Source organism: Aptenodytes patagonicus, chromosome 20, assembly GCF_965638725.1.
Source record: "Aptenodytes patagonicus chromosome 20, bAptPat1.pri.cur, whole genome shotgun sequence".
In the NCBI taxonomy this organism is placed as follows: Eukaryota; Metazoa; Chordata; class Aves; order Sphenisciformes; family Spheniscidae; genus Aptenodytes; species Aptenodytes patagonicus.
The window spans coordinates 5209659-5235636 of NC_134968.1; the positions used below are offsets into that span (position 1 = coordinate 5209659).

The 25978-nt window shown below is 42.0% G+C and overlaps 1 protein-coding gene across 3 annotated transcripts in view; it reads right to left on the reverse strand.

The window, feature by feature from the left end:
- Nucleotides 1-25978, reverse strand: part of GPATCH8 (G-patch domain containing 8) — a 58868-nt gene that overhangs the window by 18948 nt on the left and 13942 nt on the right. The window contains exons 2-5 of one of the 3 annotated variants that reach the window (XM_076356889.1): nucleotides 23678-23752; nucleotides 15463-15535; nucleotides 2476-2543; nucleotides 1890-1976 (exon numbers count right to left, since the gene is read on the reverse strand). In XM_076356889.1, coding sequence (XP_076213004.1) covers nucleotides 1890-1976; nucleotides 2476-2543; nucleotides 15463-15535; nucleotides 23678-23752 — 303 coding nt within the window. Of the gene's footprint in view, nucleotides 1-1889; nucleotides 1977-2475; nucleotides 2544-4644; nucleotides 4667-15462; nucleotides 15536-23677; nucleotides 23753-25978 lie in introns of those variants that run through there. The other 2 variants (XM_076356890.1, XM_076356891.1) reach the window with 2 other exon arrangements.

Here is a 25978-nt window from a genome sequence, read left to right on the forward strand (position 1 = left end):
CCCATTTAAGAGCACACTTGTACTTTAAAGTGTGCCAGAAGAGATCATTAACTGCGTGCAGCTCCAAACTAGTAATTAGCTTTAAAAGTCATTACAATGGCTTTTATTTTTAAATGAACAAATATACCAGCAATTCACTTGCCAAGCAAGTCAAAATCTCAACTTAAGAAAAAAAAAAAATCAGGAAAGGAGGCTATATATTTTTGTAGCTGAATAAACTGCCTCCGGTATTAACTGTTGAAGCGGTGAAATGCAATTTTACATTTGCCATGGTTATGTTTAATTTTAATGGAACTGAAACTACTTTTCCATTATCACCACCTGGGTCGGGGCAACCCCGGTATCAATACAGGCTGGGGGATGAAGGGATTGAGAGCAGCCCTGCCGAGAAGGACTTGGGGGTACTGGTGGATGAAAAGCTGGACATGAGCCGGCAATAGGTGCTCGCAGCCCAGAAGGCCAGTCGTATCCTGGGCTGCATCCAAAGCAGCGTGGACACACACGGACCTGTTGGAGCAGGTCCAGAGGAGGGTCACAAAAATTATCAGGGGGATGGAACACCTCTGCTATGAAGAAAGGCCGAGAGAGTTGGGGTTGTTCAGCCTGGAGAAGAGAAGGCTCCGGGGAGACCTTCTTGCAGCCCATCAGTACTTAAAGGGGGCTGATAAAAAAGATGGGGACAGACTTTTTAGCAGGGCCTGTTGCGACAGGACAAGGGGGAACGGCTTTAAACTAAAGGGGGGGTAGATGTAGACTACATATAAGGAAGAAATTTTTTACCATGAGGGTGGTGAATCACTGGCCCAGGTTGCCCAGAGAGGTGGTGGATGCCCCATCCCTGGAAACATTCCAGGTCAGGTTGGACGGGGCTCTGAGCAACCTGACCTAGTTGAAGATGTCCCTGCCCACGGCAGGGGGGCTGGACTAGATGACCTTTAGAGGTCCCTTCCAACCCAAACTATTCTATGATTCTGTGATTGTTCCTCAAAGAATTAAAATTTATGCAAACCTGGCACTTTATTCTAATGTCTAGGGCTCTTCTTCAACCTCGGTACTTCTCAAATCTCAGGACAATTAAACAAGCGGGCCTTCCTAAGACTTGATGTGCTTTACAGGCTGGTAAGTGAAGAGTGGATTAACAGACTAGCAAAGACCATGTCTCCACAGAGAACTCTGTTACAGCTAATCCAAGTATGCTCCAGCATGTCAAGATCAATGCCAATATGATGGCCCACTTTTTTCATTAAAAGATAACAGTCTTTGGCTTACAAAACACCCCACAGGTTTTGTAAACCCTATGGAAATACAGAATATATATATATATTTTTTTTTTTTTAATGCTGCCTGAGAAATTCTTCCAAAGAGATGCAGCCCATCGATTTCTCAAAACTGGAGCCATGTCCTACCTTTTCAAAGAAAGCAGGATTTATGCAACAGTATCATAATGCACTACTTACTGCTTGCTCAGTAACAACAGAAGATCTACTCCACTTCCAGCTGACAACTGCCCATCTAACATTTGCATCTGCAGATTTTTCGCTGACAACGTGGCAGGTTCACTAGAAAAATTTGGCAGCCCTGGGTCTAGGGAAGGAAATGTTCTGCTCTACCCTAGGACTGTTCTTTCCAGAACAGGAGCAAAGCACACAGAGGAAAGCTCTGCTGCTATCCTGTAGCTCTTAAGCAGCTAAACAAACATCAAGGTTAATTCCAGGAAGTGAATAACCAGTTCGTTAAAATATAAATAATCTCAACAATGACAAAAAACAAGAATACTTAATTCCTACTACCATTACCACAGCCTAACGAGAAGAGCTCTGTCCTATCAGAACAAATCCTCTCCCATTCAGCCCACGGGAACTTTGATGTTAATGCCCCTGTTTCAGTACCTTGTATTTCTGCCTCAGCTCCTCGGTGTCTTCTTTCTCCACCTCCAGTACACGCCTCCGCTCAGTGGCATCTTCGGCGTAGTCGAGCTTTTTTTTTTTTAAAAAAAAAAAGGGGGGGGGGAGAAGAGATGCAATTTGTCCCATAAATACTTTGCACTACTGAGACTGCCAGAATGTGTGATTTTAAAAAGATAAGGTTTGAAACAGAATCTTTGCATACTGTGCTTCACTTTCCCTCTTTTGTCATCCCACAGTGTAACCCACACGCAAAATGGTTCATTAATCCTTCCGAGATGGAGGCTCCTGGCAGGCCCATCCACTGCCAGCAGCAGCCTCAGCTTTGCAGAAGTGAAATCACAAAGCCCAGGAATTTCAGATAGTATCCAGACCTCAGAACTCAGGTACCCATGGGTAAACAGAGTATGTATTTTGAGAAGTGTTTTCTTACTGTGTTGATTTAAGAGCAAGTTTTTCTTTACCTTTGATGCACAAATTCTCACTTTTAAATTTCTTCCCTATCAACTCCCCGAGAGCCATGCAAGGAGTGAGAGGGTGCAGGGCAGGAGCCAGAGCCTTGCGAGCTTACCTCCATTTCCATCCGTCCCATGCCCATGACATCGTACTTGACGACGATAGGGATGGGATCTGTCCTCCCTGTAAGAGGAACACAGACAGAGGCGGTCAGCAGCCGGTCTGTCGCCACAGCTTGCTTTACACATTGGGTTTGGGTGGTTAGAGATCTTGCCTTGGAGTGCAGAGACCAGAAAGCTACAGTGAACCAAACACAAGCCATTCTCACAGCTTACAGCCAAATCTGCTTCTCAGCTCCAAACCGGTTACAGTTAAATGCACCCCGAGTACTGATGAATGGTATTTTCTGAACATTAACTGGTCACATAAAACATACCCGTGGTTAATGTTCAACCATGACAAGTCCTAGGGCAGGGCTGTTAACAGGACTTGACAAATGATCCTTCTCCTCAACGCTTCCACATCAGGCAATACATTCTCCTCATCTTCTAATGCAAGTGAAAAAGCCGTTAAATACATTTTACTGCTCTACCACATTAAGAATTGATTAGGACTTTCCTTTAAAAGATGTGGAAGCCTCCCTCCCGCCAACTTTTGTCCCTTCCCAAGAGTAAGGAAAGCTGACTGAGAAGCATGGCACAGAAGCCAAACTTCTTTCGTCCAAAACAACCGCCCGGTCCAGGCCAGGTGGTCAAGCACCTGCTTCCCCAGCTCCTGCGGAGAGATGCTCTAGCACTCGCTGTGTCCTCTGTAAGCTGTGAAAAGGACTAGTTGCGAAGAAAATTGACTTTGAACTAATCAAACTATGCTGGAGATTTTTTTTTTTTTTTAAACATATCTTTAATCCACTCATAACCAGCCAAACGAAGCAAAATGGGGCAGACAAGCACTTTACTACCACAGCTTTTTTTTTTTTAATTATTATTATTATTCTTTTTACATCACAACTCGCGCTGTTCGTTGTGATGTAAGCCCACTGAAAAAGTACTTACCTTATCCGGTGCATACCTTGAGTGAAAAAACAGAATGTTTACTTCCCTTATTATTGCTCTTGTTTTGGTGTAAACAACTGTTTTGTTATACACACATACACATATATTATACCTTTGGGCTAAAAGATCTACAGGTTTTAATCAAGCCAAAAATATTCCATTGCCATCCACATGCGCAAAAGGTTAAAGTCTTTAAAACCGCCTCAGAAAACCTGTATAGGCATCAACTTCTCTCTTCTCCAATATCAGCTTTCTCTAACTCCTGCAAAAGCGACAGTCCACAGATCTCAGGCTCCACAGAGTCCCCAAAGGGAACCTACTCTGGTCAGACTTGTGTCTTTTTAACTCTTAAAGTACAGAGGCATGTGTTTTTCTTTCAGAAACAAGTCCATTTAATTAATCGCTTCATGGTTTTGTTTATATGCCCATAAATTTGACAGGCATATATTCACCAAGTCCAAAAATAGTTATCATGCTGATCCAAAATAATATTTTGAATTGAGCTTTCATTTGGGTATTTTAAGCGTTCTCCGTTTGAAAATGTTTCTCTTACGCCCAATGGTATAATAAAGTAAGCAGTGACTGCAATTTTTAGCAAAAGGACCAAATTAAAGACAGGTTATAAAAATGACTTCCTAAGTGCAATATCACTTTCATAACGTCTCAGCCAGGGATTTACTGGTAAGTGGTGAACCCAAATGGAATGGCTGGCAGCAAGTGCCAACAATTTTTTTTTTTTCCAAGCTTTTTTCTTTTTGTTTTGGTTTGGGGTTTGTTGTTTGTTGTTTTTTTTTTTTTTAATTTGTTTGTTTCTCCAGCAATCAAGATCTTTCGATGCAGCCTCATTGCCCTGGTAAACCCCTGCGTACAAACAATGCATCAGTACTTTTGCCTTCTAAGGCAGTCAAAGTTTTGGGTTTGTTTTTTTCAAAATCTATTTGGAAATTGCAGTAGCAAGTGCTAGTGCCCATCATGTTGGGGAAAAATCAAGTTTGGACAGTATTAGAAATTTATGTTTACACTGATTTTGGCAGTTCTAACACAAACAGAAACATCCCTTCTTAGCAATACCCTTTAATGAACAAGGATCAGACAAGTGTGCATAAAGAAAGGAAAGGAAAGGAAAATGAAAGACCAAGCAGAAGGATGATGGCTACAACAGAGAAAGTAAGCCTAACATATTGGTGCACTGATGACAAAAGGAGTAATTCAGTCTGAAAATAAAAAATTACCACTGCTAAGTTTACCATCACCACAACAAGTCCAGGATCATAACGCTGTAAAAAAGAAACACCATTTGTTAGGCAGAAACCATTAGGGGCAGAAAATAGGCCGTTTGTAGTAGGCAGGTAGGATGGGTTAAAAAAAAATAATATGAGGCTTCTTCCTCACCCCTCCACCCCATCACCATGCTTTGCCCTGTGGAATCAGGGAGCGGGTAGATTTTCAGCAGTTATTTGTTTTCAGAGCTGCGCTCGCAACCTGAAATTTTTGGGTGTTGGAAGAGGTTGAGCTGCTGGTGACGGCCCAATTTAAAAGAGGCACTGAGGCACATTTAAGCAGGCAGTTTAAAAAGGAAACAAATCAGGACCTTAAGGCAATTAAAAATATTTTGGGTAGGAGCTCTGTTTTCAGGTAAGAGGAGAATATTCAATGCAAAAAGCGATGCCTTTGTTTTAAACTTAACCATTATTTCATTACAAATTAAATACCACAGCGGCCGGCCAGCACAAGCCGCCTAGTGTGACATCCAGCCGACAAGTGCCAAGTCTGAGCACTTTGAGCACGTAACACAGCTACGGGCAGCAGCGCCCATCCCCACCACCCAAACCGTGGCTCCATCCGGGGCAGCAGGACATGCTGCCAGGCAAAGCGCTGGGCAGTGGGTCATCGGGGCCGGGGGAGCCTCGCTCCACGTCCTCGGAAAGCCACTACGGCTGAGGGAAAGGAACAGGCTCTGTGTTGCCAAAGGGCCACCTCTCGCCCCGCTGACTGCCAAGCGGGCTGGGCGGAAGATGGAGAACAGCCAAAGGGGAAAATGGGACTTTTTAAGCTCCAAGTTCTCCTTTTAAAGAACTTCCTCAAGAAAATTTATTCCAGAGCTACTGTGCATCACAATGGGATCTTTACCAGCATGTAAATGAGGTTCTCGGATGTTGCGGGACTCCCAGGTTTAGGGTTCCTGCTACCCTTTTCGGGTACACCGACATACTTTGAAGGGCAAAACTGAGCTTTCAAGAAAGGGCAAGAATTCCCACACTTCATGCCACTATGCAGGGTTGCAAGCACTGCCACATCAACAGCTAACCCCCCCCTATGGTAAATCATGAAGAACACACAAAGCTGTGTCCGCGCCCCATCCCCCTGCACCCCAGAAAGTGTATTTTCTTTCTGAACCACGTAACAAACTTTCCTTTACAGACTGGTCACATTACACAAGCTACAAACCCCAAAGCAGAGAGGGTTATTGTATAAAACACTTCCACACAAGGAGAAAACCTCTGTGGAGAGGACAAAGCATAAACCTCCAGCGGGATGGGAAAAACAAACAAACAAGAGTCACACCTTAGAAAATCCAATCTCTTAAAGTAAATTAAGTTTGTAATTATTTCCTTAATTCAGAAATGAAATGAGATTTCAAAACTGACCAGATATACTTGTTTTGCTTTCCTCTTCCCAAAGAAATGGGGAAACCTTTCTCCCAGCTTGTGAAAAATTGCTCACCCCCAAATACACCCCGACAGCCGCCCCCCTTCCTAGAGCCCCGCGCCTGCCCAGGGATCTGCCAGCGGCAGGGAGGAGGCGGACTGCAGGCAGCACCTTGCCGGGCAGCCTTCTCCAAATTCACTCCTTTTTAATTGCACAAAGTTACTGGATACGAGCAAATACTTTGCCAGCAGTGCTATATATTAACAAATCTTGGGAAAACAGTTAATCCTAACGCTTCAGGGCTTTCGTATCAGACACCAAGTCGTGCTGTACGTGGAGGATTATCGTTTCGCAGTTGCCAGCTGCAGGGTGCGTGCTCCGTCTCTGGACACAGCGGGTAGATGCTGCTCTGCTCTTCGGAACAGGACGCTGCACCAGATGGACCTGCCATCTGAGCCCGTCTAGAAACGCTGGCGTTGTCGACACTAGTGCACATTTTATCTTTTTTTTTTTTAAACAGTCAAAACAGAAAACAGTTTTCATCGACAATTTGCAGATTCAGAACTCCTCCCTCCAGCAATGTCATGCACTGCAATAGATGCAAGACATTTCTGAAGGTCTGTTTAAAGAGAGAGAAAGAACAGGGTGCTCCCATTGAAAAAAAGATGTACCCCCGAAATTATACATTAATATAATTCAATCAAATATATTTCAGTGTATCACTTATGCATAGCATGTAAGCACCAGAGAGGTAACAGAACAGCCTTAATCCTGCTCACTATGTTGACAATCTTAATAGAAATTCCTCGTGGGTACAAGCTTTGTGGGATATAATCCTAGAGGACTGACTGATATCACGCTCTTCATCAGAGCGGAATTTCACGAACTAAGAGTCTCGGGAGGATACAAACAACAGGACATGATCTCGTTGAGCACAAAGGATTTTTATTTATTCACTATCTTTGTTACAACCAAAAACAAAACCACGGTAAGAGACAACCCTCTAGGAGGTTTTAATTGCTCTTGGAAAGGGACTGCCGCAGAGATTAGAAACACAGCTGTGTGAAGGCAGCACTGGGGAGTTTCATGGTCATATCACTGGATTTGCTCTGGTGGATAAGGGTCAGTTTGTTTAGTCACCTGCAGTACAAACCCCAATGAGGGCTGTGAAAGGTAAATAGGTGCCTGGAGTCAGGTATCAACGCCCACAGCAATGCGTCACAGATAGAGGGCATGACTGCCATCCAACTACACTGCCTCTGTGCAGACGTGAGAGAGGGAGGAGTCGCTGAGGTCGTGGACGAGTTTCATTTTCAAAGATAAGGATTTTGCAAGCTCTCAACACTTTCCTGGGTCTATTGCACATTTCAATAGCCCAACAGCTGTCACGTTGAAAATTCAGACTCCTCATTCAGTACATCAAAAGAGGAGAGGACGAGGAGATCCAGTAATTTTTACCGGTAAACAAGCCTTGGCATGCTCTGTAAGGCTCCTTGCTGGCTAAAAATGAAGCTACATTATCAAGCTTGTTCTGATCGCTGCAAGAAGCAAAAAAAACAAACGAGGGCAACCTTCTACCCTGGTCTCCTTTGGGAATCAGATTTGCAAGCTCATCCTGTTTATGTCCGATTTCTGGAAGGGGTCACAAACAATCAAGAGATTCAAACGAAGTCTGAAACGTCTATCATTCTCAGCAACAAGCATCAAGTCCCAGTGAGAAGAAACTCCCTTCCAAGTACACAAGAACTGCACTGTGAACTTAATCCTTACTAAGCAGGAGAGAAATGACAAGCAAAAGACAAGTTGCAAACACCCCAGTCACATGGAAAACTTCTAACAGGAGCTCAAAACTTCTTAGACACACAAGCCAAGGGTGACACTTGCAGAAAACCAAGCAAAGCTCCCTGAACTTCTGCAAGGGAAGGCATATAGCGGAGTCTGGGTCAAAAAACATCCCTAACCCAAATGATGACTGGTATTAAAGAACAACATGGAAGATGTTAGAGCAAGAACATAAATCTCGGTTGATCTTGAATAGAAATCAGAGATAAGAGTCTCTGTCTTACTCCATCTCAGTAAGTGGAAAGGGCTGAAGAGCCCTGTCTGGTTTAAGGCTACACTGCAAGAGTGGGGGCAGGTTGTGCATGGCCATGACTACTTGCTTCCCATGCACCCATCTTTCACAGTTTAATAAAACTGCTTTAACATTATATGAACACAAGGGCAATAAAGCCTGATACTAAGCCAAGAGAAGGCCGTCTGTCACAATAAGCATGTGTCACTGAAAGAATGATGATTTCATCAACTACACACACTCAAGTAACCCATAAACTTATCACCCGTAATCGAAGGAAAGATCTTGTACATTCGAAAGCAAACAAAGGGGCAACTGCTTCCCCCAAAGGAGACTGAGGCACTAAGTAAACCCTTCCTTCAGGTCTGCAGTCTTGTGGATGTCAACATGGTAATGAAGATTGGTGTGATGATAGCAGGCTTTCAAAGCCACATTACCCAGGTTTTTCAAAGCTAACTTCACATGAAAATATTAGTCTTAAAACTATTGCAATGATTTATGATGCAAACACAAGCGTGGAAACGTTAGTCTATGCCAGAACTCATGTTTCCGTGAGGACATGTTAAGATACAAGAAGATAAGATTGTGTTCACATCTATTTCTTGGGTAAGACTGCCAAATCATTCCATACTTGATGAATAAAGGCACTGTTAAACATTTTTATCTCTCTCCCCCATATTTTCTTGTATTTATTACAAAGCTTCAAAACCCAGAAAGATATATAACATTCCTCATTTCCTCATGGTGTTTTTCTCAGATGCTCATTGTTCCATGTTCTCAAGGCCTGACAAACATCTACTCTGTCTGCCTTTGTGAGATCAGAGGATTTAACAAATGGAAAAATATATTAATATATTAGCTGTAAGCCATTTGGCAAACTGGTGACAGAGCCAGGATTCAAGACCTCTGGAATTCAAACCCTGAGCTTATTTCTCCAAGCCACAGCTGCCAAGAGATCACATTTGCGACTGATCTCAGTTGCTCGAGTGGTCAAAGCTCCACTTATTACTCCCCACACGTCGAATGAAACCGGCATCCAGAAAACATAGTGTGCATCACCCGCAGCCACCTGACACAGTCTTGGAATAGTGACTCTTACTGAGCTTGATCTCAGAAATGAAAATTATCACAGAGGCTGCCAGAGAACAGATATTTCCTGCCTTAGCCACAGGATCACTTCTTCACCTGCAGGCTCTCCTCCTCTCTGCACATCTAGCGTTCCTTTCAGACGGTTCTGTTCTTTCACTCTACTCAGCCTTTACACCAAGAGGGAAAATAAGAGCTTGTCTGAACAGATTTAGTGAAGAACATGCCAAATAAGAACTGCATCGTAGTATAACTGAAGGGGGGGAAGCAATGACTATATTTATCATCACAGAATTTGCAAGTCAGAGCAGAAATCCACTTGTGCTTTTTTTTAATTGAAAATCATGCAACAAAAATACAGTTAGAGGAACCGAATTCTAGCATTATCTAACAAATCTGATATACCTGACTTTGCTACCTTGTTAGATAATTTATATGCTCATGAAAGGATAAAAATAAAGTCAAAGTTCTCTTATGCACACCTGTAACTGCTGCTGTCTATGTGTCACCAGTACAATTTATACTGTGAGTTTGCAGCACACTTTGATCAACAGGAACAGCACTGTCTTGACAATTTGTAAAGGGTTTTTTGTTTTTAGCCTGAGTGGAAGAGAAGCAGCATGCAGGAAGGGGTTCACAGCTTTACACGGCACTGCCGAGAGCTCCCATGACAGTGAACACGGCTCTGACTGCAGGCAGCCTGCCTCCTCCACGGCAGCATTACATTAGCATTGCTGCTCTCCAGGAAGAGTCAACCAGCCTTTCAGAATAGTCATGCTGAAATGATGCCAAAACTTTGCTAAAAACATATGCAAACAAAAGGGAAGTTATTACTAAATAGGAATAGGAATCAGGGAACAGAAGGCATTTCTTTGGGACCAAAGGCTACAGCTGAAGTAGCAGTAGCTTTACCTAACTGCCCCAAAAGGGACCTCCCTTTTCTAAGCATAGCCACCTGCTGCTTCTGTTTTCTGAAAAACTGAGATAACCCAAGTACTAGTACAAAACAGTATCCCACAAGGCGTTGCCATCCACCTCGAAACTTAACTTAGTTTCACACTGAGTAACATTTTCATCACAACAACAATCAAGTGATGAAAGGGCTGCCTTAGTCCCCTACAGACAACCCACGAGCAAACATAAATAAAGTTTCAAGGCTCAATTCCATTTCTACATGAAAACTCTGTATTATCTAAACTATTATTTCAACAATATAAATACTTAAGAGTAGCTATGCCATGACAAAAACATGTCGTCTGTTGCCATAGCAAAATACTAGTTTCTGATTCACTTCGAGATACCACAAAAGACCAGGATAATCCCAGTCTTGGGAGTACTGTGGGAACGTGAATTAAATCAATGCTTTTAGATGTATCAAATTAAATATACACTACACACTACGTGTGAAGGGAGATAGCTGGTGGTATAAGGAAACTTAACTGCTTTCCGTACAGGTGTTGGAGCAATTTTTGAAGTGTCAAGGCTGCAGTCAAACACATTTCCATAAGAGAGGACTTTAAAAAGGCAAATCTAGAAAAGTGTGTTGAATAATTACAGTTATTACCCAGTACTCACTCACGGGGTGACTAGCTAAGTATGAGTTCTACCTGTCCACCAAAGCTGGTCAATCCTTCCTGAGAGTCCCTTCTGTATGACCAGTGAACATCAGACAAACCTTCCTAACAGACCGGTCTGCACTCTCCAAACCACCTCTATTTGCAGCAAACCATCCCCTCGGGGCTGCCCACCCTCCTTCCCTCCACAGCCCCTGCTACGACAGCGGAAGCAGCGGGATAACCATGAGAACGGGCGGATGGCTGTGAATTAGCTCAGCAATATCAGAGATGGGGGCATTAACTACCCCTTAAAGCCTGCCTGCTTGCTTTTAGCTATCAAGTCTACCCCGTCCAGATTTATCAGATATTCCGCACCGCACACACACTGTAGTCCTGACCTCATCCCAGAGAGAAATCTAATTCTTTGGCTGCGACTCCTCAAATGAGCTAGATGACCGATTCAAGAGAGCCAAATTAAAACATCAGCCAGTCTGAAATGCTAGGTCATTTCACTGTGTCCCCTACACATTATCCTCTTCCTGAGTGCATCAAATGAAGTCACATATTCCCGTGTTTTCTGGCAAAGCAAGTTAATAGCCTTTGTCTTTCCTAAGGATAGCATTCACCTGCTCTGTTCAGTTTTCCCTAGTCTAATTAAAATGAGATTAAACTACTGGTTTTAGTCTTGCACCTATACCTCTAGAGTACTACTACCTCATATTAAACACACAAGTCCAAGAGAGAAAACAGAAGTTTTCAGCACAATTAGGTTTTTTTTTTTAAAACAAGAATTGTCAAAAAATTGAAAACACAGAGAAAATGTGAAGAGCTTATAAAAATATTTTCAAACGTATGATTAAAATTATACCACTTCTGCATGTCAATCTCTCAATGCTTTCCATAATAATACTTTAACTTAATATGAAATACTTATTCCAAAAGAAAGCATTAGAGTATTTGAATTCAAGATTTCGCTCAAGCCCTCTCATTCCCCTTCTGACTCTTATGTAACTCCTCCGATTTATTCACAATCCTCAGTCTCATTTAGCACAGGACTTCACACGAAGGTCAGACAGTTTTTAACCACATCTTTTGCTGGTTTTATTTTTTCAGTAGGCCACAGATTTCTAGATTATCAATTACACATGTTTCCCTCCAAAGAGAAAACGGTCTACAGTCACCATTTTCCCATTTGTTAGAGCACAACCACCACACAATCTCTATAGAAAAGTGGTTCCCCAAGCCATACTTTCCAGATTAAAAAAGTCCCCTGTCAGCTGGCAACCCCCTCTTCTGCTTTTTCATACTCATTGGCTGTTAGCAAGTTGAAACATCATTTCCAAATATAACACAAGTTGTTTGTGGAAAAAAATGTGAAAAACATCAGGAGAGGAGATGAGCAGAGGAAGGACTCTGCTGAATTCATTATGAGCTTCTCCAAACCAGTATTCTAGCACTCACATGGCCGGAGATGACAGCGCTATCCCTGTCTGATACTCCACTCAGTAGGCATCTAAAATACAACAAAAGATGCAGATGTGCGACAGTTAGAATAACAGCTCCTCTTATGACAGCTGTGTCATTAAGGACATGGATTACTTGCTGTCTTACCCAAGTAGCTCAGCTCTTCCGCCAGCATTACGAAGATGCCTGCTACGATGGTTAACAAGAGTTACACCGCAAGGCAGCAGCCCCAGTAGGTACAAAACTACTCCGCTTCTGAAATTTTGCAGAGAATGAGCCAATCTGCTGGGTACCTTTGTACTACCAACAGCAGATTTTTACCACCAGCAATTGGCAAGTGTGAATTTTGGGCTATTCCAGCTACCATCCAGAGAAACAGTTCAGCACTCTCACCGCTGGATTATATCCACAGTGGGTAGTTAACGCAAAGGAAGCCATCACAACGGCACAGTCCTGCAGCGTGAAGTTCTTGTTGAACAACAACATAACGGCCTTACTAGAAGAAATAAGCATTTATGACCGGCAAGTATAATGTAGCATAACTTTTAGATTCACCAAAACGAAAAAGGGAGCCCCAGTTCAGGTGAACATCTAGAATTAAAAGCTATATAACAAAAATAAGCACACTGAACTCATCAACTTCCTTTTAAAGTCAACTGCATGGAAAAAAGATGAATGCAATATCAATTCCATATATGTAAACCAAAATTTAGGTTTTTGAGGGTTTGTTGCAAAGGCCTTCTGCAGGAGGTCAGATACCATATCCACAGCTAAAGCCTACTTAAGTGGTTCTACTTCTGCTGTACCTCTAAACCGTAGGCTGTTTAAGGTCTTAGGCTCAAGCACAGCACAAAGCAAGTAGAGCTCACAACAGAGATGCTCTGCATCTGCTATTCTTACATCTCTTCAGAAATCTCTCCTGGTCTTTTCTGAGCAAGAAAGGAGTGTGGAAGAGGGGAAGAACTTTTTTGTTTTGCTCTTCCATTCTCAGTGCACATCAAGTGACTTCACTCTTCAAACTCCTAGAATAAGATTAAAATCAGATGCAAACGTTTCCCTCCTGGCAGCTTATATTCAGATTTTGGTACGATCTAAGATTCATGTAAAAAGGTCACTGGATAATGAATTAAACACTTCCAACATGACCATCATTAATGCCGCAGGCAACAGGCACAGGCTCTAGCTGCTCGTAACTAAGAGGGAGCGCCCTTGATGTCTTTATGTTGAGCAGAACTGGAGCAGCTGCACTCCTCTGCATCCTCTGCCTCCCCGGCACCTCAGCCAGAGAGGCTGTTTGTCTGTCTGTCAGATGGACAGGCGCTGCTTTCCTTCCGGAAGGTGAAAGGCACTACACAATTCCTGCTCGCTCTCCAAAGCGTACATTAGGAAGGTTTCAGCACCTACCTGGGTTAAACTAGACGGGCTATTTTTACTCCTGCATCTCTATTAAAATGCAGGAGACGCAGGAAAACCCTCACAGCCCATACCCACGATTTGTCTGTAGCTTCCAGACAGTTCAAATCACCAGAGCTTCAATAATACGTAAGAGAGATGGTACAGATTCAATGCTTCAAAATGCAGAGTGGGAAAATCTAAATCTGGACAAGTATCCAAATGCAAATGCCTGATCAACCCCACAGGCAGCCCTAGTTCGCTCCTCCTCAGGACACGGTGACACCACCCTCTTGCCCCAAACTCAAGACTGTACAGTCATCTGCTGTTTACACCGTCACGTCAGTGCCTGCAACACCACACGGCACAGGGCCCCTCGGGGCTGTGCTTTTGAATCCGGCTGGGGCTGGGAGAGGGCTTTAGCTTCTTTCAAGTCTCCGTGTTTCCACATTGGTGACGCACAGAGCAATACAGGGCACCCAAAAGAGAAAACAAACCAAATTACACATCCAGTGAATGCCATGCCAAAGCAGAAGCCCAAGAAGTGACAACTACAACCACGTCCTGAGCTTTGGCACCAGCACGGGACACGAGAGGACTGTAAGAGTGCCATGCATTAACCAGAGGATTTCAAATGAAACCATGTTAGAGGAAGCAAGAAGCATTAACCACCAACGCAGTCCTGTCTGAGAAGTTAAGTGCCGTAGTCCAACAGATTAATATGCATTCCCAGAGTTCAGAGAAGTTGTTACCTCTCAACAGTCCTCCACAGCACAGAAATACTTATCTCTCTAATGGGCTCACTGTAGGGGCATGGAAGTCCAATTACAAGCTCCCAGGTCTTCAGACTAAGGGTATGGGAACATGAGTAAGTTACTCGGAGGAACTCAGGACGCGCTTGAGTTTCAAACTTCAAGAGGTTTCTACAGAAACTGCCTGGGCACAGTCTCGTGCCTGCTGTAAATACCGAGCACCTCACTCCCAGTATCACAGGCAGACACCATATACACAGGCAGTTCATAAAGAAGTAACGGATAGGAAGCACTACCTTTGGTTTTGCTCAACATAACGTGGTTGTGTGCTTTCACCCTGGCTAGGGCCTCTGCAGAGCAGGAGCTACTGGCCAGGGGAATGGCTAAAGCCACCCACATGAACTGGGCAGCATTGGCTCAATTTAAATCACGGGATTTGGTGTGACGGGAAGAATTTAGGCTCAAGACAGCATGAGGACTAGGTGCATTGGTTCAACTAGCACTACAGCATCTCAAGGAGATTTGCTAAATCCCTGACAAATAGACTGCTGGGTAACAGAAATAAGTCAAACCCATGAAAGCCCTCTGGAGAAACTAGAAGTGAGCCTCTCCCATCCATGAGAACCTCTGCCACCACTTTCGGTCTTCAGTGGGCCCTTTTACCCGCCTTCTAATGGCTTCTGACACCACTGTGAAACATGCACGCAGATCATCGTAACTAGCTTGTGGTTTTAATTCTTTTAATATCAAAGCATCCAGCCAGCAGAATACCATTATAGTTTTAGAAGCTGCACAACTACCTGTTAGTAAGTAGGCAGTTAATTCACCTCCCTCCAAAAAGGCCAAACACGGTGGTTCTTACACGTACACGACACACACACATCATGTCTAACCTGTACCAATAAGTGAGGCAGCAGCTTCCACTTGCAAATTGCTAAATATGAAACTCAACAGTGCATTTTTTTTTGATATATTAATAATGGAAAGAAAATCTAATCTAGGAACAAAAAGCAGAAATAATTTTGTTAAAGACTGAAGCTGGTGTTGAATGTTTCAGACACAAGCTACTGGACTTACCCTGCAGTGACTTTCCCAATCCCTGGCCCAGCTTCCAGCCATGTTTCTGGAGTAAGCGGTGTCCAATATTATCCTGACAGACAGAACAGAGAAAACAAACCAAAAATATTCCAATAATATATTCTTCCCTTCCCGCTGACATTTAAACATGTGATGAGCAAGAGATTTTCTACATATATATGCATGCAAAAAAATGCTACTGAAAAGGCAATATATGCCCAATAAAAGGGAAAGACAAATGTCAAAAATTGCTGGCTAGAATTTTTCCAGGGGGATGGGGTATTGGGGACGGTCACTTTCTGATGGTGTGCTGGGCAACTTTTGTGCATCACGTTTAAAATAAAATAAAAAAAAAAGCAATGTGGGAGAAAAGAAAGTGTACCAATAAAAATTGACAGTAAAAAGCATAAAATCAAGCTATTTATACAATCATATCCATCACCTAGACAGCACCACTTAAGATTTTTCGTAAAGAAAATCTACAATGTGTTTAGTCATTTTGTTTGTGTGTCAGGCTTTTATAATACTGAGTAAGTTGTAAGTGCAAGACTGCCCCACCACTAGAAACCAAAACACAATCATAGCAAAATCCAGGCTAGACTTGATTGGGTTTTTTTATATATGTATATATATATATAAACTAGCATGCAGCCAATATTAAACTGAAAAAACAGTGAGGTTAGTAAAACAAAAAAAAAAAATCAATTAAATAAAATGAGCTCAAGCACAGACTGGGTGATGCATTTCACGTGTAAACTAACAAAAATACTAAGATGTTAGAATGAAACAGGCCTAGCAGTAAGTTAACAGCAAGGAACCATTAGTGCATGTAGGGGAAACAATAAGCATAATGTCTCATCTTCCTAAAAAAAAAGCTATTTCAGAATAAGTGGAAAAGTACTGACGCAGCAATTAAGTGTCAGCTTTTGAAAATAGGCCTGAGCAGGGCTCTGCGTGGAGTTCATTATGTTTTCATGCAAGATTTCTTCCCCCAAACAAAGAACAAGAGTGCTAACGGCACCCTTGTAACCATCTAAAGCTGACAGCTTATCCCTTATCGATCAGTTTACCAGTTTACTAGCAGTGACCAACTGTCAACTCCTCAAAGAAGGACTCTCGGTTAGGACCGTGTTCACCTTCTAATCATGAAAAATAAAAATAAAAATCAGATATGTATTTGTTGATTATTAATTGTCATAAGGCAAACCACAACTCAAGATATCACAGAAATATCCTGAATTATAAAAGGCTGTGAATCCATAACATTGAGTGGTACATGGAATCTTTAAAAAAAAAAATATATATATGCTGCAGGTTTCTTTAATTAAATAACCAAGTCGTCAACAGAAATCAGAATAGCAGTGTTGTTTTCACTCACTCCACATTGAAGAAAATGACCACACAGTTTGCAGAACTTTGGTGAATCAACTTGAAAGACACAATCTTCCCAAAGATATTGGCTGCATGGATACATTTTTCCTCAAAAAGATTCTATCAAGTATAAATTTAATTTTTTGTTCTGATATATCGGTAAAGCAAGACATTTCACGTCACTGTATTTTTCAAGACAACAGTGTACATTTTTCCCACACTACCGGCTCTCCCCCAGGACATAATTAGGGCTACATGGAAAAAAAAAATTAAAAAAGGAAAAGTAAGGAAATGTCTGGTTATAAAAGCTTAAATCAGTATATGCAAAAAAAGGAAAAATGAACAAATATGGATTCCAACCACAAACACCATGGAGAAGACTATCAGTTCGGAAGCGTAGGAAAACTTACCTGCAAACATATCTGCTGCAGACCGTTTCTCGAACGGCCACAACAACTGCACAGTCCTTCATGCAAAAGGGGCCCAAAGTTCAAAGGTTTTGCGGATAACGCACTAATTATTCTACCATTAGCATTGCAACTGTATCTGACAAAGGATTACTGAATCGGATTTTAAAGGCCGGTGCTGACAAAAATGGCTGCATTTTCAAAAAAAGGACAAGGAGTACTTTGCAATCTTTTGCTAAGTGGAGATGAGACATTGTGCTGACTGTGTTGTGTTATGAATGCACTAAAATAAACAGACAGATGAAGCAGTATGCTATTTCCAAAAGCAGTGCAAGTGGAGTGAAAGCATTTCCATACGAACCTGGCTTTAAAAACTGGGCTGTCAAAAGAACAGTTAAATGTAACACAAAGTAAGAAACTGTCCAATCACTAATGGTAGTTTTTCTTTTGCTTTGTTTTCAATTCACTGCTTGCAAGTAATGTATTTATTAAAGAAGAGTGAAAGCATAAAATAAATTCAACAAGTCAAGACCAGCTGGGAGATTCAAGAGCGGTGTGTTGTGACTGACACAGTGAAGGGGTAAACAAATGTTAAAGGGAAAAAAGAAAAATTTAGAAGGGTTATACACATTAGCACCACTTTTACAAAACCACTCAAGAGGATGGTCGCAAGTTGTTTGACATAAATTGGAATTATGCCTGAATATTATCCTGTCTTGGTTCCCAGGAAGGGGGTAGTCCCCCCCACCCCATCCCCGATCGCTTCCATTTGTTTGCTTAAGCAGTGAAACTACTTCCTAATTTTAAATATTACTGAATTGAAATGGAGCTGCTTCTGTTTCGCTGAATAGGGAGAACAACCCTAAGAGTTTAATATTAACATTTGAGCTGGTACCTAGTCATTAGTCTCCTCATGACAATTTCTAGCCATGTTCTACCTTCTTCCTCCATTTCAAATCGCTGTCGCAGACCTCTCACAGAGGCAGACTGGCAGGACTGCTCTTAGCTTAAATGCTGCCCTAAAAATTAAATTATTGAAGGCCAGGCTTGCTAGGCTCCCATGTGAGAGCCATCCTGCAAAGCCTGGCGGCCTGGGGAGTAGCCAGGGATATTAGGACCAAAATTTGACATGGGGCAGCAAACATTGCAACAGCTGGTAGCTTTTTTTTTCAATTGCACTTTTAAGTGAAAGCTCTGTAAAAGTGCAGACTCTTTCACATAGAAGAGATGTCTTTTTTTACATCAAACTTCCTGTCGGTGTCAAGAACTGTCATTCCTTTTGAATAAATTATCCTCACATTGTAGCAGTTTTCCTACAGGAAGAGTTGCAGTGATCTACAAAAAACACCAATAGCCCAACGAGGAAATCCCCCCATTTCTCAGCAGAGAGCTGGCACAGGTCTCCTCACTTTCTTACACTATCATTTTGGAGTTCCTTGCGTAACAGCCACAATAAAAAAATCATTGAGGCAGGCAAAATAAGTCTCCCAATAGGTGTTTGAGTGAGCAAGTGAGCTCTCGTTTACGATCCAAACTACCCACAACAGCAGCGCTATCCACCTGGGCAAATGGTCATGGAGACGATGCTGGACACCAGATTGCGGGATGCTCAGTGTAGGACAAAGTAGCTCGGCAGGCTCTTGATGGAACAATTTACACCTCCCAGCATTACTCTCACCACTTTGGAGCTGTTCATTAGTGATCATTTCTACTTACAGATGGGGAGCTTTACATTACAGATGAAGCGTAACTTTTCCAAAAGTAGGAAATGTAAAGGTCTTGACTTCACCAAACGGTCATAGGAGTTGGCCAAGCTACTTTGGAAAATCTCATCCAAAGTGACCTTCTCCAACAGCTCAAACTGGCCTCCCCAATTCCCCATCCTGTGCCCTGACACGATGCCCTTAATTGCCTTCCACAGGCATCAGTGATTCTTGATCAGGATATCCCCAGCACAAATTTCTGACACAGGTCCTGGCCAACAGAAAAAAAATGCATACAATGAAAAGATGCGTACAAGAACTGAAAGGTTTTGATGATGTTGTATGTGGGATATAATCTGCAGTCGGTGGATTGAGCTGCATTACTCATAAACCAAAACATTAGTTTTGCCTAATACAGGTTTTCTGTAAGATCCCCACGCCACCCCACGTATCGTGTTCACATCGTTCATCTCTCGGCATCGTCAGGAACCATACGTCTCTTGAGTGGATTGTAAGCTGTGCTGACTGTGTATTGAGGAATCTATAAGCAAGGATCGGATGCTACTGGGTGAACCCATGCAAACAAGAAGTTGAAAAGATTCCCAAAACAAAACCTATAGCTCACTACAGATGACACAATGAAGACTAGAGAGAAAAGCCAAATAGTAATGCTACACCATTCAGCTTCAAGAAGCACATTATTTATAGCGCTGTCCACATATGGCTACTGCTAAATGTCAAATCAGCAGCCTCATCAAATTACACTTTGGAACTAGTGGAGTCCACAGATCTGTACAGATATACAGTGCGACAAAACCCAGCTTCAGCTCATACAGTCGTCTACAACAGCCTGTGATCATCAAACAACTACCAACTGAAGCCTGAAACCTTGTGTAGTTCAAGGACCTCCTTGTGTAACTGAGCAGAATTAGAGAGAGGGAGGGGAAAAGGACATTTGTTAGTTATGACAAGGACAAACTAACAAGCTCCAGAATAAGTGGGTGATACGCAGTCTCGCCTCCAACCTGCAATGACAACAGCTTGGTTCGACTCCCTGACACTCTGCATACTGCCTGCATGGGGAAAGGGCTGCTATCTTGTGTAGGCTCTAAGGATATATTGCTATCTCCTACTTGATCTGTACTGCTGGGACAAAGAAAACCATAAATTCACAGCAACAAGATTCAGTAAACAAGTAGAAATAAGGAATTAACATGAAGAAAATCTGGGTTCTATTAACGCTGCAATACTTTGTGACTTCCCATTTGAGTAGCTGAACTCAGTGCACTCAAAATATTTTAAAACAAATGCATGCAGCTTCTTGAATTTAAAAAAAGGGTCACGTGCTCTGATTTTTCAAGGACGCCAGACACCAGTGGTTCCACTGACGTGAACAGCCAGCGTTAAGTGCAACATCTTTCAAACCAGAACAAAACAAAATGTTACTTGTGGGGGGAAGAAAAAATTATCAGTATTTGCAGCTATGAAGAGTCCATTGATATGAAATATTTTCTTCAATTTAGTAATGGAAAATAGCTGGCTTCTCGTTTAGGCTACGTACATCCACTAGCTCGTGTCAGCTCTATTCTCCATAAATGTACTTTGGTTATAGTCGCATGTTTCAGTCCAGACATCTTTGGCCTAAACAAGCTGTACAAAGCAGGATTTCCACAGGAACAGAAATACTAGTACGCTAATTGAGGACACGTTTCAACATTGTAATGATCTGTAGACTCCCAAACCTATTTTTCCAGCCACCTTTGAGTTGCATGCTGTAGCAGTACAGTCAGCACCTCTCAACAGATAATGCTGCAGAGATGGATCTCACTTCAGCGGTGATCGTCAAATGCATACTTCAAGTGAAACCCTCTGCCCCCTGGGATTTCCAAATGCAAGCTACCTTTAGTCTTTAAAGCGTTTTCATATTACTAAGACAACGTGAGAAGCTGCAAGAAGCACGTTTAAGAGAATATACTTAATCCACTCTTCAGTCTGTAGAATAACCAAACTAAACTTTTAACTGGGAAGTGCTTTGATCTGCTATTGTTATTAACACCCTTCCTCGCACAAAGACATGTCATCTAAACTACTTCCACAATGTGAAGCATAGGCTCTTACTCATTACCCTGAGCACATTCCTTTTTAAAGGCCACTTGAATTGCTAACAGAGAACTGGTTAAGGATTATAAAACAATTTGTGAATAAATGTTAATATTGCAAATATTTAGATGTGTAGTATTTGCAAATTATATACTTGTCCTCACTCCTTCCCTCTCAATTTCAGTTCAAGGATGTTACCCACTTCGAGGTGAGCAAACAGCATAAAACACAAGAAGGCAGAAAAAGCAGTATGAACGCCTCTTTCCTAGTGAAAAAATCTTGCAGGAGAGGTACACCACTAAACTCTTGACAAGAAAACCGTTCCTTCTTTTAATGTGTGTAATTTGCCAATTTAAAAAGCACACAGGTCATTAATAGTGTAGAAGCAAAATGATTTTCACAGGTGTCAGGAAACTTGACAGAATTACTTATGCTTCCCAGCTACAGATTTTCTTTTAAGAATCAACAATGTACTTAATGAAGACGATGTGAAAATTAACCTTAAAAGTGACCGGTTTGTTTCTGACTGCAGTTTCTGACACGGGGCTTGTTCACAAGACCAAAAAAACCACCCCATGTAGCAGTCACAGCTTTTAAATTCTGGGACTGGCACGTGAAGCCAGCTCAAGTGCGCTCTGACACAGACCACAGCTGATGTGAATGCAGAACATACATTTACTCAGTTCTGTGACTCCTTCCAAGAGTTTAATATCCCAGGCTAGGGGTCTTACACCTCAAATGCTTGTTTCTCTTATTACAGACAAAACAAGAGTGAAGGAAACTGGGTTTTAAAGTAAGAACAATTGGAGGCTTTAACTCTTTCTCCTCCCAGAGGCAAGCCATTCTCTTGTCCTCTCCATCAAACTGTTTTCAAAATTTAACCATGAGGCTGAACTGTACATATTAAAGCCTACCAAAAAGTTGTAAAGATTAATAATGTCCCAATATTTGGATGGTGATATATATATGGATAAAATATTCAAGCCATAATTGAATTTAATTTTTCTGCCACAGTTCAACATTAATCAAACTGCAATGAAGCATTACATCTGCAGATGATCCAAGCTGCACTGTGAGCCTGTGTGTCCGTGTTGTTGGGTCCAGTGTACTTGTTCACATTTTACACACTTCTGTAGGCATCACTCCCTTCAGAACACCAAAGAGATGTCATCTGTGACCACTTCTATACCTCTGTTTGGGAAAACACTTTTAGAAATCAGATAACCAGTCTAGTCCGTAAGTAGTATTTGAATTATTTTGAAATGTTAATTTCCAGTGTGGCACAGAGTAGGCTACCAACAAGTATTTCTCATGGTATTTACATAAGGAAACAAGCTTGGCATTTTAATTAAAATCCCCATATCACAACGTAAGATTGAAGTATTCAGGAGAACATTGAATACGAATTCCCATCTCTGCAGCATTATCTCATGCGTCATCAATTACTGCCATGCCTAAATCTAGCATCATGCCAGCACATTAAGACAGTAGGTACTATATGCAGTGTTCACTGGACCAGAAGAACAGAAATAAGAAGGGGGAAAGGAAACCCTAGAGAAGAAATTAAAAAAGGCAGACCGTGCAATACAAACCAGATCATGGCTGCTTAGCTAATATGGGCCAACTGCTGCGGAAGAAAAATGTCGAACACCCCAAGTTGTGTAAATTTTTTGTAAACATCTAACACGCACACAAACACACACAACACCAACCTACACATGAATGAAAAATATATATTGATCTTTTGCTAACGCTAAGTTTCTTCTAAGTGCAGACTAGTGTGAAGAAACTTTAAGAGAGAACTTAAATTATTAATAGGGAAAAGAAATACTTGAGAAGTACTTTCTTAACAAAAATCTAGTCTTAATCAGAACACCACTAAGTGACCCTCGATTATTCACTACAGGTTTTCTTGCTCTCGTAGTGAAACTGCAAATGAAGCTTAGCTAAAGCTAAGTGCCAAACTTAAGTCCAGTTTAGGCTGAACAAGCCATTGTGCCGAAGACTAGCAGAAGATGCTTTGCACAGAGAAAAATTTAAAAGCTCCAAAAAGCTTAAAAAGGTAAAACTAAACAAAACTTAATTTTTCCCTATCTTATGGCTGCACTCTCCACACCTAATTCAAAGTAAAGCAATACTTTAAAGAAACTCACAGCGCAGTTTCAGATTCATGGGGAAGGACCACTATGCTAATACTGTAATGCATCCGTGTTTCCGTACTGCCAGATGTCATTCTAACTTTTCTTAACACACCAGTAGTTTTCCAAAAATATAAAAAGGATCAAAATACATTTTACTACACTATTCCATCAAGTTCTCACATGAATTAAACTGCTTCTTAAACCAAAAGTATAAAAACAAAATCAGTATCTATGAATGAATGTATTATTTTAAATAATTTCTAAAATATCATGCTGAACTGAAATTTAAACTCACCTATAGTTTTAGGAGAACTACTTCAAGATTAAATCCCAGTCCCACTTAATCTCAGCATGCAATTTACCACAAAAAATTAACCCTGTACTGACAAAAAGATGCCCGCTCCTATCAAATTTGACTGCATTCACATCAAGTACCATCCGATCACGGCCTAATTTTTGGTGGGTTGATGATGCTGATAAGTATGTATCTTACCGATTCTATAGGCTTGTCTAGAGATGCTTGCTCTATCTCCAGGTGCCCTTCTTCATATTGATCAAAGTGATTGCCCTGTAAAAGAAGATGACTGTTAGCTCTACAGCAGAGAACACATTTCCAACAGTCTAGTTTCAAGTTTCAGGTTTGTACACGGTGTTGTACTTTATATAATTTGCTAGCAAAACAAATGAACTTATTAAATACAGGCTCAATTCAGTATACAGGCTATAAGAACAAAAAAAAAATTATTCTAAAAACTAAGCCAATTTGATGATAATCAAACTATGGAAGTTGGCAAAATATCAAACATTTATGACGACAATACTTTCGGGGTTTTTTTTTCTTTAGAAAGTCTATGAAAATGCTGACCATAAGCACCAGTGCTGGCCTTAAAACCACACAGGACAAGAAGCAGAAGGAATTGACCCCGCCAACACTATAAAAGAGAAAAGACAACAAAAAAAACCTTTAAAGAAGAGTAAGGCTTTCCTTGCAGCAGGAAATCCAAATTGCTGGAGACATACATGTAATTTCACACACCTTAAGTCAACAAAAACCCACAGTGGTACCAAATGAAACCTCTCCCCGTGCCCACAGCGCTTGTTCATGGTCTGAAGCAGCCCTTTCCATGAATCTAGGCAGCTGCACAGTGAACCATTAGTGGAAGTGATCCTCCAACATAGTGGAAGCGATCCTCCAACATGCAAAAAAATTGTTAGTTTCAACCCCGAGCAGTCCCCCGAGCCAGCGGACCAGACAGCCACACAAGCACATATGGTGGCACAAAGAATGCCAGGATGCACGCACAGAACTGCTTATTCCAAATGTACCAGCTTAAAGCATTTGTGAGCACAGTACCTAAAACTGCTACACAAAAAATGACAGGACTGAGGAACATGTCTGAGGAAAGAGAGACGGACCAAGAGATACACAGGGAAATGCGCTGATGAAGTATGCAGATACTCACACAGCAAAGAAAACGCTACAAAGAATGATAAATCCAAGCACCTCGCTTCCTTACACTCCCAGAGCAACCCCATGAAACATCTTGAGACCTATAGACTGGCCACGTATAATAAAGTAGATAGGAAAATTAAATAGGATTGTTATCATCGTGTACTGTGCCCAGCCTCCACCAACGTACATCATACACACCTCTAGATTGCTGATTTCTGAACAGGGCAACCTCTCTCCTATCCATCAGTGCCTTGTAAGCACAGTATAATGCACAAACGACAGCCACTAGAGTAGAGACTAGAGCCAAGCAACCCTCCTAAAGCGTCTGCTACAGCAAAATCCAATCTTTCCATGCATGAGCATACAGGGCTCATGAGCTAGGACAGCAAATGGCAGCCTCTGTCCTCCAGAATAACCGCTGGTGCTGGAATGGCAGTTTCAGGGGGGAAAAAAAAAAAAAAAAAATCTCTGTTGTAGCTCTGTTTTAATTTCAGAGGTTTCTGAAACCTCAAATTCCTGAAATTGCAAACATGGTGAACCATTTTTGGCCATTCAATACATCCATGGTGTAGCACTAACATCCACCATTGCTATCACAGACCTGGAGAGGAGGGGGAAAAAAAAAATCTGACTTTCTAGCTGCAAACTCAAAATCAAACAGGAGAGATACCTGCAGCTGAGACTAACACAAAAGCCACCAAAGGGGGTCATTTCAGCTGGCTTTCCTACGTTCCCCGGGCACTGCTCAGTGTCACTGCCCTGTGAAACCCCAGGAGGTGCTAAGGCCTCGGCTGTCACCCCCTACTCCTTTCCCAGGCCCCGCAGTGCCACTGAAATCCTTCTGGCTGCTCAGCGAACATCAAACACCTGGCAGTTTTTATTTGCATCCCAGCTCCGCAATTACTTTGAGCAGGAACACCTAGCACCGCTGCCAAGAGAAACATGTTGTCACACTCCTCTTTTCTACCAACACCAACGTTTCCTTCTGCAAGAATTTTAATGAAAGCCAGCATGCGAAAGAGCAAATTGTAGTTGTAATGGACTGCCTGTTGGAATATTACAAGCCAGGCACCAGCCTCCAAAAATCCTCTGGAACGAGTGTTCCTATCCAGTGATGCAAGTCTGCAAGAGACCATCTTGACAAAAACCTGTTGCCAAGAGAACGTGCTTTGATGCTGGTGCCCCAACTGCCAGCCCATACATCATCTGCCGTCCACAGCGATAATTCACCCAGGCCACGCTCTGCTCCCAGTAGTCGTCTTTCCCACGGCCTCTCCAGAGCAAATCTGGGGCTTAATCTGCAGGCAGCAGTCCACTCCCATCCATTTTTTTTGGACAGCC